General features: G+C 49.8%; 1 protein-coding gene across 1 annotated transcript; it reads left to right on the top strand.

Annotated features, from left to right (window-relative positions):
• The first annotated feature begins 228 nt into the window (after positions 1–228).
• On the top strand, positions 229–14,334 carry METTL3 (methyltransferase 3, N6-adenosine-methyltransferase complex catalytic subunit). The gene is made up of 11 exons (XM_072977013.2): positions 229–389; positions 2,822–3,024; positions 4,451–4,843; positions 7,114–7,289; positions 9,079–9,295; positions 10,584–10,771; positions 12,243–12,281; positions 12,418–12,526; positions 13,692–13,757; positions 13,866–13,978; positions 14,081–14,334. The coding sequence occupies exons 1-11, from the start codon at positions 296–298 to the stop codon at positions 14,190–14,192; spliced, it is 1,710 nt and encodes a 569-aa protein (XP_072833114.2). The 5' UTR covers positions 229–295; the 3' UTR covers positions 14,193–14,334.
• Positions 14,335–16,092: the final 1,758 nt, after the last annotated feature.

The raw sequence follows: 16,092 nt of genomic DNA, 5'->3' as shown, positions 1-16,092 counted from the left end.
TTTACCAGTAGCTATCCAGTTCTTATATTCAAACAGGAAAATACAGAATCTGAAATAATTGGAGAACTGTCCGTATAATAATTGGTTTTACACTATCAGAAGGGCACTGCGCCCATTTCAAACATGGCTGCCCGAGGGTCACCCCACTTCCCTCCCAGCGATGCTCGATGGCGTCCAAGTCGGGCCAGCAAGCGGAAGTGTGCTCTGTTTATCTCCTTCCCCCGAAAGGCACTTCCGGTCCCGTTCCGGAGCCTCCTTGTGACCATAGCGACGGCCCGGTGAGCTTGGGGGGGTGATGTCGGACACATGGAGTTCGATCCAGGCTCACAAGAAGCAGCTGGACTCGCTGCGGGAGCGGCTGCAGCGGAGGCGGAAGCAGGAGCCGCTGGGTGAGGAGGAGCGGGAGGAGAGGAGGGGGGGACTAGGGTGTGTGTGTGTGGGGGGGAAGAGGTCAGAGGTCATTCATAGCTGGGCTGCGCGACTGGGGATGATGGGTCAGGTAGCATCAGGGAGGGCCAGGGGGATGAGGGGGATGATGGGTTAGAAAAGGAAGTCGAGGGAAAGGAAGAAATTACTATCACAGTGACTGTGGCAAAATGGGATATATGCTAAGAACTGGAGAAAAAAGCAACTTCATGATAAATGAACCTGGGAAACCAAGATCAGGAAAGGAGTATTGAAATGTAATGATCTTAAAGAAATATGGAATTCATTTTTGGCCTATGTGTTTCGGAAAGGGGAAAGGGTCTGCACCTGGAGATGAGTTGATGTGCTTCTGGAGAGGAATTGGGGGGGGAGCGATCATTTTTTTTTGTTAGATTAGGCATCCTTCAGTCTCGAGAGATTAGGGTAACGTGCTCTGTATGGAGGACTTGGAACAGCGTCTAGTGTGGCTGAGGAGGCCAATTCGAGAGTGAAAATCCCTTCCACACTGAAGACAAATCAATTCTGTCCCCTGTCCAGCTCCCTGATTTTGCTGCTTTTGTGACTTCCTCCTTGCCTCGGCCTGCTGGACAAGGGTCTCTTCAAATTGGGAGAGGCCGTGATGCACCGCCTGCCTCCAGGCTGAACGATCAGATGTCAGAGTTTCCCATCTGCTGAGGTCTATTCCTAAGGCCTTCAGATCCCGCTTGCAGATATCCTTGTATCGCAGCTGTGGTCTCCCTCTGGGGCGATTTCCCTGCACTAATTATCCATATAGGAGATCCTTTGGAATCCGACCGTCAGCCATTCTCATTACATGCCCAAACCAATGTAGACGATATGAGATACAGTACAATAAAAATGAAAACTAGTCCCAAGGGCGTGGGGTAGCACAGGGTTGATCACTGTGCTTTTTATTTATTTTTTAAAAAGTTGAATTATTATTCGTGTTTTCTTTACTTGTGGTGGTTTTCTTGGGTTTGAAAAAAAATAACAAAAAAGGAGAAAGAAGAAAAGGAAATCTGCTGAGCAGGAATAGCATTGGTCCATTTAACCCAGTTTACTGTTTCCAAAAGTGGACAGCCAAGAAGCTTTCCAGAATTGGAGACAGCAGCTCTTCCTCTCCTCTATGCCTTCTGTTGTTTGGTCGCCTTGCAATTATTTCTCCAAGTTTGCTACCTTTCAATGCAAAGGTCCTGTGGCTGAGAATGGACAGGTAGCGGAGTAGAGTGGTCAGAGTTCAGGTCTGAGACTTGGGAAGTCCATGCGATAGCTCAGTTGAGCTGTGTAACTCAGTGGATGCATTAACAGAAGTAGAGTCTCTAAATCCCGTAAGGTGATAGACCCCATCTATTCAGCACTGGTTAGGCCTCATACGGAGTACTGTGTCCAGTTCTGGACACCATACTTCAAGAATTGGGAGCAGGTTCAGAGAAGGGCAACAGGGATGACTGGAAACCAAGCCCTATGAGGAGAGACTGAAAGAACTGGGCATGTTTAGCCTTGAGGAAAGAAGACGGAGGGGAGATAGGATAGCACTTTTCAAATACAGTGGTGCCCCGCATAGCGAGGTTAATCCGTTCTGGATTAACCTTCGCTATGTGAAAACTTCGCTAAACAGAATGGGGAAGCCGTTCCAAATGGGCACAAAACTCACCGTTTAGCCAAGTTTCCAGGGTCCGGCAGCCATTTTTGCGCCCTCGGTAAGCGAGGGGAGGGCGCGAAAACGCGCGTGGCCATTTTGGGCGGCCGGCGGCCATTTTGAAACCGCCGAACAGCTGATCTGCGGGCGTCGCAAAGTGAAGATCGGCAAGCGAAACACTTACCGATCTTCGCTATGCAAGTTTTGCCCATTGGGGCCGACGCTATGCCTCCGCATTAGTGATCCCGAAAATGGGATCGCTATGCGGATTCGTCGTTATACGGTGCGCTCGTTAAGCGAGGCACCACTGTACTGTATTATATATCATAGAATAGAACACAATAGGGAAGTTGGAAGGGGCCTATGAGCCCATCAAGTCCCACCCCCTGCTCAGTGTCAGGAATACTTGAAAGGCTATCGTACAGAGGAAGGGCAGGATCTGTACACAATCATTCCTGAGTGCAGGACATGCGACAGTGGACAGAGGTTCCAGGAAGCCAGATTTTGGCTAGATATCAGGAAAAACATCTCAGCTGTGAAAGCAGTATGACAATGGAACCAGTGACCTCGGGAGGTGGTGAATGCTCTAATGCTGGAGGCATTCAAGGGAACATCGGTCCACCGTTTGTCAGATCTGTTTTCATTTGGATTCCTGCATTGAGCAGGGGGTTTATAAACCTCTCCCAACTCCATTATTCTATTATTTTTCCGCATGTATTTTGACATTGCGCGTCTTTCTCCTGTTTCTTATCCCAGACCTCCGGAACCCGGAGTTGGCGCTCACCCCTCCCTTCCGCAGCGACAGCCCGGTGCCTTCCTCTGTCACGCCCAGCTCCGCCACAGAGCCTGGGGACCTGGCAACAGACCCTGAACTGGAGAAGAAGCTCCTGCACCACCTGGCAGATCTAGGACTGTCCCTGCCCACCGATGCCTTGTCCATCTGCCAGGCCATCTCCACGGTGAGCTGCAAACCCGCAATACCTCTTGAGGATGCCATTTTTGTCTTATACCAGGGCTGAGCCAAGAGCAGCCTGTGGCTTCCTTTAAGGAGTCAGTCCATCTTGTATATTGTCTTCCTCTTTTCCTGCTGCCTCCCACCTTACCTAGCATTATTGTCTTTTCCAGAGAATCTTGCCTTCTGCTCATGTGTCCAAAGTAGGAGAACCTCAGTTTCAGCATTCTTGCCTCCAGAGAGAGTTCAGTAACTTAGATCCTTTTTTTTAAACATTACTTTTAAAATATAATTTTGGTACACCAGCATCGCCCAGTGGAGGGATATCTGAACAGTTGTGCTGGTATTGTCCAGTGGGTTGGAGCACCCTGGCTGCAGAGCCAGGGGTCAGGAATTCAAATGCTGACTGAGCCTCTCAGGGAGGATTACATAGAGCATATGCCTCTGATATGGTTATGTGCCCTTCCATCTGTTTAGCTTTGGACAACTGCATAATCCCAGAGCACCAATAAGGGGAGGGACTCGTGAACCACTTCCGAGTGCTTTATACGTAGAAGACCACGGGGTTTTTTTTGCCATAAATAGGAATGGACTTAACAGCATGTAAAAATTATTTACAGGTATACTGTGCTGAATTGTAAGGCATTGTTTCCAGTCTCTTGGTTTCTGTGGTTGTTTTTATTCTGATTTCCACCCTGGCTGGGTCTTTTCTCTACTTTTCCCTCATCTAGATTGACATATATGGTGAGAGTGGTTAGCAATTTCTCCCTTCCCATGCTGGGATCCACAAGTTTGTTTGTTTGTTTGTTTGTTTGTTTGTTTGTTCGTTCATTCATTCATCTACCAATCAATCCATCCATTCATTTATTCATTCATTTGATTTGTATACCACCTATCTTGCTACCAGGGCCACTCTGGGCGGTTCACAGCATAATAGACAACGGCCCATTAAATAATAACCACAAAAACATAATACCAATGTAGAAAATCAAACAAACATATCAATCAAATTAAACTAAAAAGAAACAGCAGAAAAACAATTAAACAAAAGTGGTGGAGCTGATCACTTTAGAGCCAAAGGGCCCTCTGCACTCTGTTGATGTAATGCCTTGAAATGCCTGTCTCAATATCCACGTTTCAGAGATCTCTTGAAGATCCCCAGTCAAAGGTCCAGGCAAATTTTGGGAGGGAGTTTGTCCAAAGATGGGGGGCCGTCACAGAGAAGGCCCTGTTCCTGGTCTTCTCTTTCCAGGCTTCTCTTGAGGTCAGTGACTTCAACCATCCAACATGAGATTATCTAGTGGGCCAGGCAGATCTCACCGGAAGAAGGCATTCTGCCAAATATTGAGGTCCCAAACCTATTTAGTCCCATTGGGCTTCTGGTGCGATCCCTTCCCTCCTCTGATGGACCTGTCTTTTTTTCCCCCCTGCAGCCGGAAGCCCCTGCCACCCAGCGGAGCGTGGAGAGCCTCTTGCAGAAGTTTGCAGCCCAGGAGCTGATCGAAGTGAAGCGAGGTCTCCTCCTGGAGGATGACCAACCCATGCTGGTCACCTACGCCGACCATTCCAAGCTTTCGGCCATGATGGGCGCCGTGGCGGAGAAGAAGGGAGCCGGGGAAGGCGTTGGGGCCGGAGGCGGGAAGAGGAGAGCCGAGCAGGACGCCGGGGTGGCGGCCTCTACCCCTGGAGCTTCTCCGTCGGCCTCTTCATCTTCCGAGCCCCTCAAGGAACCCCCCAAGAAGTCTCGCAAGCAGGCCTCCGACCTTGACCTGGAAATTGAGAGCCTGTTGAGCCAGCAGTCGACAAAGGAGCAGCAGAGTAAGAAGGTCAGGAGGGGGAGAAAGTGACACCCCCCCCCAAAAAATCCTTCTTTTGTACTATGATTTTCAGAATTTCCCCAACCCTCCTGGTTTCTGGCCATGATGGCCAAGGGGGGAGGGTTTTCTAGTCCCAAAAATACGAGGTGATTTCCCCCCCCCCAAAAAAAGAGTCACTTTTCCAAGCTCTAGAGAAGATTCCCATCGATAAGGGGCCATGGCTATATCTCAAGGTAGACTTAGTCCATTGGTTGCCAACCTTGGGTCCCCCAATATTCTTGGACTACAACTCCCAGAAATCCCAGCTGGCACGGCGAGTGGTGAGGTCCTCTGGGAGTTTTAGTCCAAGAACACCTGTGAACCTCAGGTTGAGAGCCACTGACTTAGAACCGAATAGATGCCACTCATTTTGCCCCTCTATGTTGCTTTCAGTGATGGAAAGCTGAATGCTCAAAACACAGAGCAGCCTGATCCTAAGTGGCCAACTTAGGATGCCACTTTCTATTCAGTCAGATTGTTTTCCGGGGGTCTCGGAGAGAACAGCATTGTTTCCATTCCTGGTGATTTCTGCCTTTTAGCTCCGGACAGTAAGGACTGATCCCTTCTACTGGGAATATTTGTTTGTTTATTTTCTTACTGCTTCCATTTATATCCCATTTCCATTAGCGCTGAGGTGCTACTCTGGGTGGTTACCATAAATGTAATAATACAAAACAAAAAAAAATAAAGATAAAAGCATTAAACGGGGTTTACAAATAACCCTTAAAAACAGATGGTGCGGGCCAATCATAGACAAACCAGAGCAGGTGGAGGGAAGGGGGAAAGGGTAGTCAGCTCAGGTTGGTGTGGAAAGCCTTCCTGAAAAGCCACATCTTTACTTGCCTCCTAAGTATCAACAGGGAAGGGGCTAGGTGAAGCTCCTCTGGAAGCCGGTTCCCTAAGGTTGGAGCCACTGCAAAGAAGGCCCTACTTTTTGTACAGGATTTATGGGCTTCCTTTGGGGTGGCCCCCTGGAGGAGCCTCAACCTGGATGATCTTGTGAGTTGGGCAGATGACATTAAGGAAAGACGCTCCAACATGTAACATAGGAATATATTTTCTCTATTTCACACATACTGGTGGTTTTCTTCACCCATTCTATTCATACTGATGACGGAAGACAAAGTAAGATGTAGAGTTTTTAGTCTCCTGTCAATCGTATCTGCCACATATCATACATCTTTTGGCATGCTAGTGCAGTTGTGCCCCGCTGGATGATTATCCCGCTCTACGACGAATCCGCTTTACGTTGATGTTTTTGTGATCACAAAACGATGTTTTAAATGGTGTTTTTTCGCTGTGCGATGATTGGTTCCCGGCTTCGGGAACCCATTTTTGCTTTACGATGACGATCAGCAAACAGCTGATCGTCGGGTTTCAAAATGGCCACCGGCTGAAGAAAATGGCCCCCCGCTGTTTTCTAGGACGGATTCCTCGCTTTACAGGCACTGAAAATGGCCACCGTATGGAGGATCGTTGCTGGATGAGCAGGTATTCAGCCCATTGGAACGCATTGAACGGTTTTCAGTGCTTTTCAATGGGTTTTTAAATTTCGTTTGACGACGCTTTCGCTCTACAGCAATTTCGCTGGAACAAATTAATGTCGTCCAGCGAGGCACCACTGTAGTCGCTTCTGATCCCCGATGCTCCTTACTCACCAGTGGATGAAATATGTTTCTATAATAACACAATGTCTCTAAGCCTACAAACGTCCTTAACAAAACGTGGGCCTTTTCTTTAAATATAAAGTGGGACTCCGGTTCCTGGATGGAGGACTGAGCAGTGGCAGGTACAGGATGGATGACTGAGGACTTGTGGCCCAGAATGTGTTGAATGATGTGACAGTGACCTTTTGAAGGGGACCAGGCAAATTTGGGGGAACCACCAGAATCAGAGGGTGGGGATTCTCTAGCCTGCCGTATGTAGCTGGACTTCATCTCCTCTTCGCCAAAGCCAAGATAGCCAACGGGAAGGATGGAGAGAGTTGTCACCCTACAAGTTCTGGTTGGCCGTGTGTCCCCAGGTGGTCCTCCACCTGGCCCACGACTCTTCTGCCCCATATCAAGTGCCCAAATGACCTGTCCTTAGGAAAGCGCAACAGGAGCGAAGGAAGAAGCAATCCCCCTAGGAACCACGAGGGCTAGGACCTTGGCCACCCCCTTTGTTTTCCAAAACTCGGCTTTTCCCCGGACCTCTTGATCTCCACTGATCTGGGCCGTGGTCTCCTCGTCGCCTCCCAGGTGAGCCAGGAGATCCTGGAGCTGCTGAACACCACCACCGCCAAGGAGCAGTCCATTGTGGAGAAGTTCCGCTCCCGGGGCCGGGCTCAGGTGCAGGAATTCTGCGACTACGGGACCAAGGAGGAATGCATGAAGGCCAACGACACGGAACGGCCCTGCCGGAAGCTGCACTTCCGGTAAGCCCCCCCCGCCCCCCCGGAGGTTGTTTCGGTAACAAGAGTGCAGGGCGCTTCCAGGGAGTTTCAGGCAGAAGCCCTCGGGTGTGTTTGAGGCACACGGTGATAGCTGGGTGCTTACACCTTTAAACGCCATGGCTCCATCTTAGGGAATCCTGAGATCTGTAGTTGGGTGAAGAAGTTAGAATTATATAATGGTTGTAATTATAATGAAAATCGTGGAACTGCAGAGATGGGAGGGACCCTCTGGCTCAGCAAGTCGGGAGGTACAAGCGAGGAATCGAACTCCCAACCTCCAGGAGAGGAAAGCTTCTGAGTAGAACAGTCCAGGATTGCCTTAAGGGGCCGTTGCAGCCAAATTTCTCATATTCTGTGCAAGTGAGGAAAGCCTTCTCTTGCTTACTCCCTGCATCATATGTAAATGAATAAGCCTTTTACTCTGTCCTTCCTCTCCTCCCTTTTAGTCTTCCCCTCCATGGACGGGAACCTGTGGCCATCTAGATGCTGTCGGACTCCAACTCCCATGAGCCTCAGCCACAATGATTATTAGGGATTCTGGAAATGGTAGTCCAGCTGCACCTGGTGGCAGAAGAGTCTCTTTCTTAGTTTCAGATTATAAAAACCTTCAGGTTTTTATCCTTTCCTGTAGGGATTAAAAAAACTTTGATCATATAGATCCCTTTGGTTTTTGCACCTTTTCCAGCATTGATGTGTCCATTTTGAGATGGAAGGGGGGGGAATGAGGAGGACATTAGAAGCCTCTTGCACGTCCAGTTTTTGATCAGGTCACTGGAGGCTCTTTTTTTGTGCTTCTCGGAGAAGGACGGAGGGTTCAAAACAGTGTTTCGCAACCCTGGCCCCCCAGATGTTCTTGGACTGCAACTCCCAGAAGCCCTTGCCAGCACAGCTGGTGGCGAAGGCTTCTGAGAGTTGCCGTCCAAAAACATCTGGGAATCTAGCATTGAGAACCCTTGGTCTAAAGAGGGGTTTAAGGAAGACCCAGGAAGTTCTGCTTTGGCGGGAAATGGAAAACATCTGTATCATGTCAGGAGGAAAAAAGAGGCAAGGTTGTTCTGCATTTTAAGCACGGTGTATTGATTTATTATTTATTATTGCACTTTACAAAATACAAGGGAACAGACTCCTGCCCCAAAGAACATAAGAGCCTAAAATTTGCTGTTGGAAGGGAAGAGAAATAGGGATAAAGAGGGGAGGAACATGCAGTGGTTTGGTTTGTGTGTGGTTGTGTTTCTTAATAGCAGACGTGGCTAATGAAAATTGTGGCCGCCTCTGATGCTGTGGGCGTGCAATTCCGGCCAACTCTAGGCGGTATAATAAACATAAAGTGTCAAGTAAATTCTGACCGATGGTGACCCTTTTCAGAGTTTTCTAGATAGAGTACTCAGAAGTGCTTGACCCTTCCCTTCTAAGGGTGCCCTGGGACGGTGCAGTTTGCCCAAGACCACACAGGTTGGCTCTGCTCACAGGAGGCCCAGCAAGGATTCAAACTCTCAACCTCTTGACTCCGCAGCCAGATACCCAGGCCGCCTAGCTATCCAGCCAGCTTCTAGCCAGTAAAGCCAGCAGTAAAAGATGATGGGAATAGGAGCCATAGGATGCTTGGAAGGCCATGCACTCCATGTGCTGGGTGTGCAGACAGAATCAAGGACATAGATATGAAGGGATAGATTGAGGTGGGCCCAGAGAAAGGTGGATGGTTATTTTTTTCCCCCCAGTATTGAAAGAAGCAAACCCACGGGCGCTTAAAGTCAGCTATATCTTCTTCCAGACGCATCATTAACAAGCACACGGACGAGTCGCTGGGGGACTGCTCCTTCCTCAACACCTGCTTCCACATGGATACTTGCAAATATGTCCACTACGAGATTGACGCCTGTGCGGATTATGACACTCCCTGCGGGCGGGAGCTGAGTTCGGGACAAGAGCTGGCCTTGCCTCAGGCGGTGGGGAGAGACCCCAGCGTCGATCGCCTCTTCCCCCCACAGGTAACCCTGGCTGGCGCTGATGGATGATCCCTCTCTGGCCATCTTGAGCGTACTGCGTCAAGGGGGACGTTTTGTACGGCAGAGGGCTGCGGCCGCCCCGCTTGAGAAATTCACGTAGGAGAAAGCAACCAAGCCTTCCCTTGGAACAAAGTCTTTGCAGATCAAACACTCTGGAGGTAGATTACGTATCAGTTCAAGGACAGTGGCCCCTTTCTGCAGGTGGAGCAGGCCGTGACTCCGTATTTTTCCGTATATAAGACGCCCCCCACTTTTCTAATCCAAAAATAAGTGGGGCTTAGCAAGTGTAGGGGGAAAGGGGTCAAAGCGCTGCAGGATTGCTTTGATCCCTGCTTGTTTTTGTTCTCTCCTCAACTTACTTCCATGTATAAGATGACCCTCAATTTTTAGTCTAAAAATTTCAGACAAAAGTATAGTCTTATACATGGAAAAATAAGGTACATGCATTTTCCACAGAAGGTCTATGCTGTCTCCATGTCAGGGCTGGGGGTGAAATCCATCTCTGAGGACCTTGTGATAGTCAGTGTCAACAAGGCTATGCTGGTTGTCCTGATGCATATAGACAGACAAACATATGCAAGTGCATATGTATATACTGTACACGTGAGATAGAAGACTGTAATATCCCTGAGACCCAGTTGTTCCATGGAATTTGCTCAGAGCCAACTATCTGTTGTTGACTTCCTTGTGTGACCCTTTATCAGAATGGACAGATGGTTACCCTCTAGGTCAGTGGTTCCCCAACCTTGGGCCTCCAGATGTTCTTGGACTTCAACTCCCACAAACCCTGGCCAGCAGGTGGTGGTGGTGAAGGCTTCTGGGAGTTTTCGTCCAAGAACATCTGGTTCGGAATTGCGGCTTTAGCCGGCAGTTGTGGGGTTATGGGAACTGTAGTCCACCGTTTCTGGGGGGGAGGCCCACCAGGCTTAGTCCAAGAACATCTGGAGGCCCAAGGTTGGGGAGACCACTGCTCTAGGTCACAGTGCCTCCCAACCTTGGGTCCCCAGATGATCTTGGACAACATTTCCCAGAAATCTTAGGCAGCCCAACAAGTGGTGAAGTTCTTCTGGGAGTTTTAACCAAGGAACATCTGGAGGAACCCCTGTTTGGGATCTACGGCTCTAGGAATTGTTTGATCAGAACGCCTGTCATCTCTAGCTAGGCCTGATGGGAGTTGTAGTCCCACAACATCTGGAGCGGTTGGCACCTTCCCAACCCCTTGTTTTTCCCCTTTGCTTAGGGTGTTCCTCCTGTTTTATTTTGTTGACAGTGGATTTGCTGTGACATCCGTTACCTGGACGTCAGCATCCTGGGCAAGTTTGCCGTGGTGATGGCCGACCCGCCCTGGGACATCCACATGGAACTCCCTTACGGGACACTGACGGACGATGAGATGAGGCGCCTCAACATCCCCGTGTTACAGGACGAGGGGTTCCTGTTCTTATGGGTCACTGGCCGGTAAGGCAGGTTGCAGGGAGCCCCGGACGACAGAAGAAGGGGGAGATTCCCGTGTGGAAATGAGCTAGAAAGAACTTAGGACATTTCTCTCTCTCTCGACTACACCTCCCAGCATTCTTGCTAGTGATGCGGATTGCAGGATTCTGGGAGCTGTAGTCCAGAACACAAACGGAAAAAAAGAGAACCCTTTTCAGGCTCTGGAACAATCTGTATAATTCTGCGAAAAGACATGTAGGTGAAGTAATTATTCAACTGAATATATCCCCATTGAGTACATGGTTCATAAGTTGCATTATCTTCATTAAAAATGTGGTAAATATGTGAGGTCAGGTGATCTGGCCCAGGATTATCCAGCTCGTGGTATCTGGATGGGGATTTAAATTTGTGGTTTTTGCGGACCATTAAGGTCCAGAATCAGGACCCAAGATCATCCACGCTCTTGTATTTCCGATCACCATGCATGGGTGCAAAAGCCGGACAGTGAAGAAAGCAGACAGGGAAACAATGGATTAATTTGAAATGTGGCGTTGGGGGGAGAGCTTTGCGGATAATCTGGACTGCCAGAAAGATGACCAAGTGGATCCTAGATCTTATCAAGCCCAAACTTATCTCTGGAGACCAATATATTGAAAGGGAGGCTAGCCTACTTTGGGCATGTCAGGGAAAGGCAGGATTCTCTGGAAAAGAAAAGGATGCAAGGAAAGGTGGAAGCCAGCAGGAAATGAGGAAGAGCAAATACGAGATAGACTGACTCTAAAGGAATCCATGGGCCTGAGTTTACAAGAGCTGACATCTTGGACATTATCCATTCATAGGGCAACTTTACAGCACATAACAAGATCTAAGAATTTTGTTATAAATCAGTACATTAATTGATTACTCCAGAGTTACCCGTAGAGGGAGAGGCAGAGGGAGAGAGAAAAAGAGGAACAATATGACTGCTGAACTCAGTCTTTTCCAACCTGGGGCTCTTAAGAGACATCTTGAACGGCAACTTTCATCAGCCATGCAGGCTGCGGATGACAGGACGTTGTAGTCCAACATGTCTAGAGGCTTTTGGACTGGGGAAGGCTGGTTGAGGCTTATCAGTAAGTTAAGGCTTTCCTGATAACCGCCCTTTTGAGTGTGCAGAATAATAATTAAATGAGGATGATGGTAACCAGGTTAGTGGGGCCTCTGATGGAAAGTGGGCGGTGTTATAGGTGAGGTCTTCCCTTGTGGTCTTCTATCTAAGTAACAGCCAGGCCTGACCCTGCTTTTCAGCCAGAATTAAACCGGCCTTTGGCTTACCTGTGTAAGGGAGGTAAAGGAGGAGCCATTACTATCAATTAGAACTGTACAGGTCTGTGTCTTTGGACTATGACTCCCAGAATTCCACCGGCAGCATGCCACCTGGGGCCTTCTGGGAGTTGTAGTCCAAACGCACAGACAGACACGCCACTAATATCAACCTTTCCCCTTGTTCCTGCAGGGCCATGGAACTGGGCCGAGAGTGTCTGAACCTGTGGGGGTGAGTACCGGGTTGTGTGTGTCTGTACGCGTGTGCGCGCTAGGTGCAGGCAGGTTTCTGTGTAAACCCTCCTCCGAAGATTGCTCCTCGCTCTTCCTCCCTCTTGATTCCCCCATCATCTCCCTCTTCCCCCAAGGTACGAGCGGGTGGATGAGATCATCTGGGTGAAAACCAACCAGCTCCAGCGCATTATCCGAACAGGGCGCACAGGCCACTGGCTGAACCACGGCAAGGAGCACTGCCTGGTAATTTGGGGAAAAGTGGGTGAGATGCTCTGGGTGAAAAGACAGGGCAAGATGAAGGCCTGGGGATAGCCCCAGGCAGAGTTCACCAGAATGGTTCGCTTAAAGGTGAATTGGCTAGGAACTCAATGTGTACATTTTAAAAAAAAGAGTAGGGTTGGTGTGTATTTTGGTTTATGTATTTTATGTTTATGTTGTAGTTTAAGAAAAAAAAAGAGTAGGGTGCTAGTCCTCATGATTACTGAAGGTGATAGTGAAACAGCCTGTGCCTCTTCCATCCTTTCTCCTCTCGCTCCCCTTCTCAGGAAACGGCCAACGTCCGGATGATCGGAGAAAGCGCAGTCACAGAAGTAGTAAACCTTAGCCCAGGACCACTGAATGGGCTGAGGGGCCCTTCCGTCAGAGATCAATCATCAGAGACCTCCCGTGAGCCAAACACAGCCCTCCAGCAGATTGGACTGCAGTTCCCAGCATTCCAAACCTTTTGCTTGACTGGATAAGGATGATGGAAGTTGTGGTCCAATGCCATCCGGAGGGCTGTGCTTCTGCCCACTGCTGTGTTAGCAAGAGAGATTTTGGAATCAATCCATAGAGAACAGCTAATAGTGAGAGTTAGAACCACAGAAGCCGACTTACACCAAGTCATCCTGTCCGTGGCCCGTTGAACCTAGTATTGTCACCAGCAGAGGCTGTCCAGAGTTTAAGTCAGCATCCTTTCCTGGCCCTGTCTGAAAAGTGCCAGTCTTCCTTGGTGGGTCTCCCGTGTCAGTAACAGCCAGGCCTGACCCTGCTTAGCAGCAAAAATGAAACCAGGTCCGGTGTATTTGGGATGGCGTGACAGCATCTTGATCAGCGTCTTAGAACTGCAGAGCTGGAAGGGGCCCTTTGGATCAAAACCAGCCTGTCAAGGAGACTCAGAAGGGAATTGAACTCCCTAACCTCCGGCTCTGCAACCAGAGACCTAAACCGCTGAGCCATCCAGCAGTTCTAGCTTTAGACTCAGGAGTTTCATTTTAAAGGGGAAGGTGGCATCCTTCATCCTGATCCTTTTAAGGGACTCGAGAGGAAGCACTTTACACTTAAACTGGCATCACGTTACTCCGCTCTGAGGGCATCCTGATCACGACTCATCCCTTTTTCCATTTCTTTTCCCTCCCCTCCCGGGCAGGTTGGCGTGAAGGGAAACCCCCAAGGCTTCAACCGGGGTCTTGACTGCGATGTCATTGTGGCGGAGGTAGGACACCTGCGGCCCGCTCCCTTTATGGTCCGGAAGAGGTGGGCAGGTTGCCGACACGCCTGACCTCCACCGAACCCAATTCCCGTTTGTGTCCTTGTCCCGCAGGTCCGTTCCACCAGCCACAAGCCGGACGAGATTTACGGCATGATCGAACGGCTCTCTCCAGGAACCCGGAAGATTGAGCTCTTCGGGCGGCCCCACAACGTTCAGCCGAACTGGTGAGACCCCCAGCTTCCCACCCCCATGGCTGTCGACTCCCTCCCTCCACCTTTGCCACTGAAAAGCCGCCTCCTCTCCTCATCGCCCTTTCTATTCCTTAGGATTACCCTCGGCAATCAGCTGGACGGAATCCACTTGCTGGACCCAGATGTGGTCGCCCAGTTCAAGCAGCGTTACCCGGATGGAATCATCTCCAAGCCTAAAAACATGTAGCTAGTGACAGACGCGGGGTGGAGCAAAACTCCACGGAAGGGATCAAGGCCTGTTTCTTGCACTGGCGACGAGAGAAGACGACGGACGTGTATTCCAATCTTTAGGATTTTTTAAAAAATAAAATGGATTCTTTTCCCCATAAGCGAGAGAGGAAGAAGTAGGAGCAAGAACACTTCCTGCTAAAGGAAGTTAAACTTCTGTTGGGAATGGTTCCTTGCGAGGTGGCTGTAGGCCCACGTGCATCTCCTTTGCTCCTTGGTACACCCATTTTTCCCATTCTCGTCTCCAGTGTAACAGGAGACGTTCCTTCCCAACAAGATCAGAGCAGGACTCCTTATGTCACAGGAAGGCACACCTGTCTGCTACAGGCAGAGATATGCATTCATCCATCCTGGCGCTCTCCCTTCTGAGTGAAACTACAGCTCCCGTCATTGAGCTGGTACAGCAGAGGATGGCACCTAAAAGATACTAGGTCAGCGTGTGCTTCTCATCCCCGCTTTCTGGCCCTACTCCCTTTGAGGTTAGCAACAGAAGATGGATAGACCCAGATCTGTTGCCCAGGCTTCTTTCTGTCCATCAGTGATGGCTGTACCTTTCTAGATGGGTGGGAAGACCTTGCGGGCCTCCAGCTCCCCTTATCCACATGGCCAGAGATGAAGGACGATGGGGAGAATTGTTCATGGACACTGAGGGGGCTACAGGTCCATCGTCTGCCCTGCCGGGTATCTATGGTATTTAAACGATGTTTATAAAATAGGTAGATGTCAAATGCACGCCGGGTGGTGGTGGTTTGAGTGATGCCCCCTTGAAAAGCAAGCATGGCATCTGGGTCCTTTTGAATTCTCCTTTCTCCAGTCGCCTGGGGAGAAGAGGATGTGATTCCACACGAGGTGGAGAGAAGCTGCTCTCCTGCCTTCCCACTTCTGGTGGCAAAGAACCCGGCGGGCGGGTGTTTAGTGGGCGATTCGAAGGCTCAGCAACCTAAGACACAAAGCAACTCAAGAGCGCCACCTCTCCCATAATTCCTCTTCCCTCTTTATTAAAAAAAAAAAATCTGCTTTTGAAGGGCTGGGAAACCACCCTGAGCCAGTTTTCCATGCTGCAGAGGGGCCGACGAGCCCACCGCTGGCACTGGTGTATAGCCGAGAAACAGAAAACCATGTTTGCGTGTGTGTTTGTTTCTGCCCCAGACACCTAACTAGTCCAGCTGCAAAACAGCCCCTGGACACAGCCAGGGCCAAACAAGTTTTCCCTCCTGGTCCCACCTGCATGGTGCGGAGGATAGTTGCAGTTTTCTTATGGTTCTGTGCTTGAAATCTCACACTGCCTGCACCCCAGCCTCTGCAGCCCCTGTGTTGTGGAGATCTGGAACTGGCCAGAGATCTCCACGAAAGGGTCAGGCAACGGATTGAGAAGGGAGGAGCAACACTTGGAGCCAAAGGGAACACGTGGCCCTCTAGCTCTTGTTAGAGCACAATTTTCATCACCCCTCGCCGATGGGTTGGGGGATGATGGGAGTTCTGTCCTAACCCACCTTCCCCAGACCTTTACATCCTCCCCCCAAAAAATCCAACCGTGTTATCTTTTAGGGCCACCTGCCCACCGTGGCTACTCAGGTGGGCGCAGTTGCCCTCCAGATGTTTCTAGATTTGCTACCCCCCACCCCTAACTGCTGGTTGGGACCAATGGGGAGCGCTGGGTAGAAACAGCAGCAGGACCGCAGTCGCACACCCATGCTGTGCTGCTCCAGAGGTGGGGAGGGATCGGGGCACCTCATTCCCACAGGGAGCCCCTGGCGTCCAAAACTGGGTTTTCACCCTTCCTTCCAGAGCAGAAACGCGACACGTAACATTCTCCCAAGATTGGAGGGTGGCTCTTTTCCTCTGCCCCCACCCCAAGT

Source organism: Pogona vitticeps, chromosome 6, assembly GCF_051106095.1.
Source record: "Pogona vitticeps strain Pit_001003342236 chromosome 6, PviZW2.1, whole genome shotgun sequence".
Taxonomy (NCBI): domain Eukaryota; kingdom Metazoa; phylum Chordata; class Lepidosauria; order Squamata; family Agamidae; genus Pogona; species Pogona vitticeps.
Note: the sequence above shows the minus strand (reverse complement) of the source record. Positions and strands in the feature narration are given on the sequence as shown.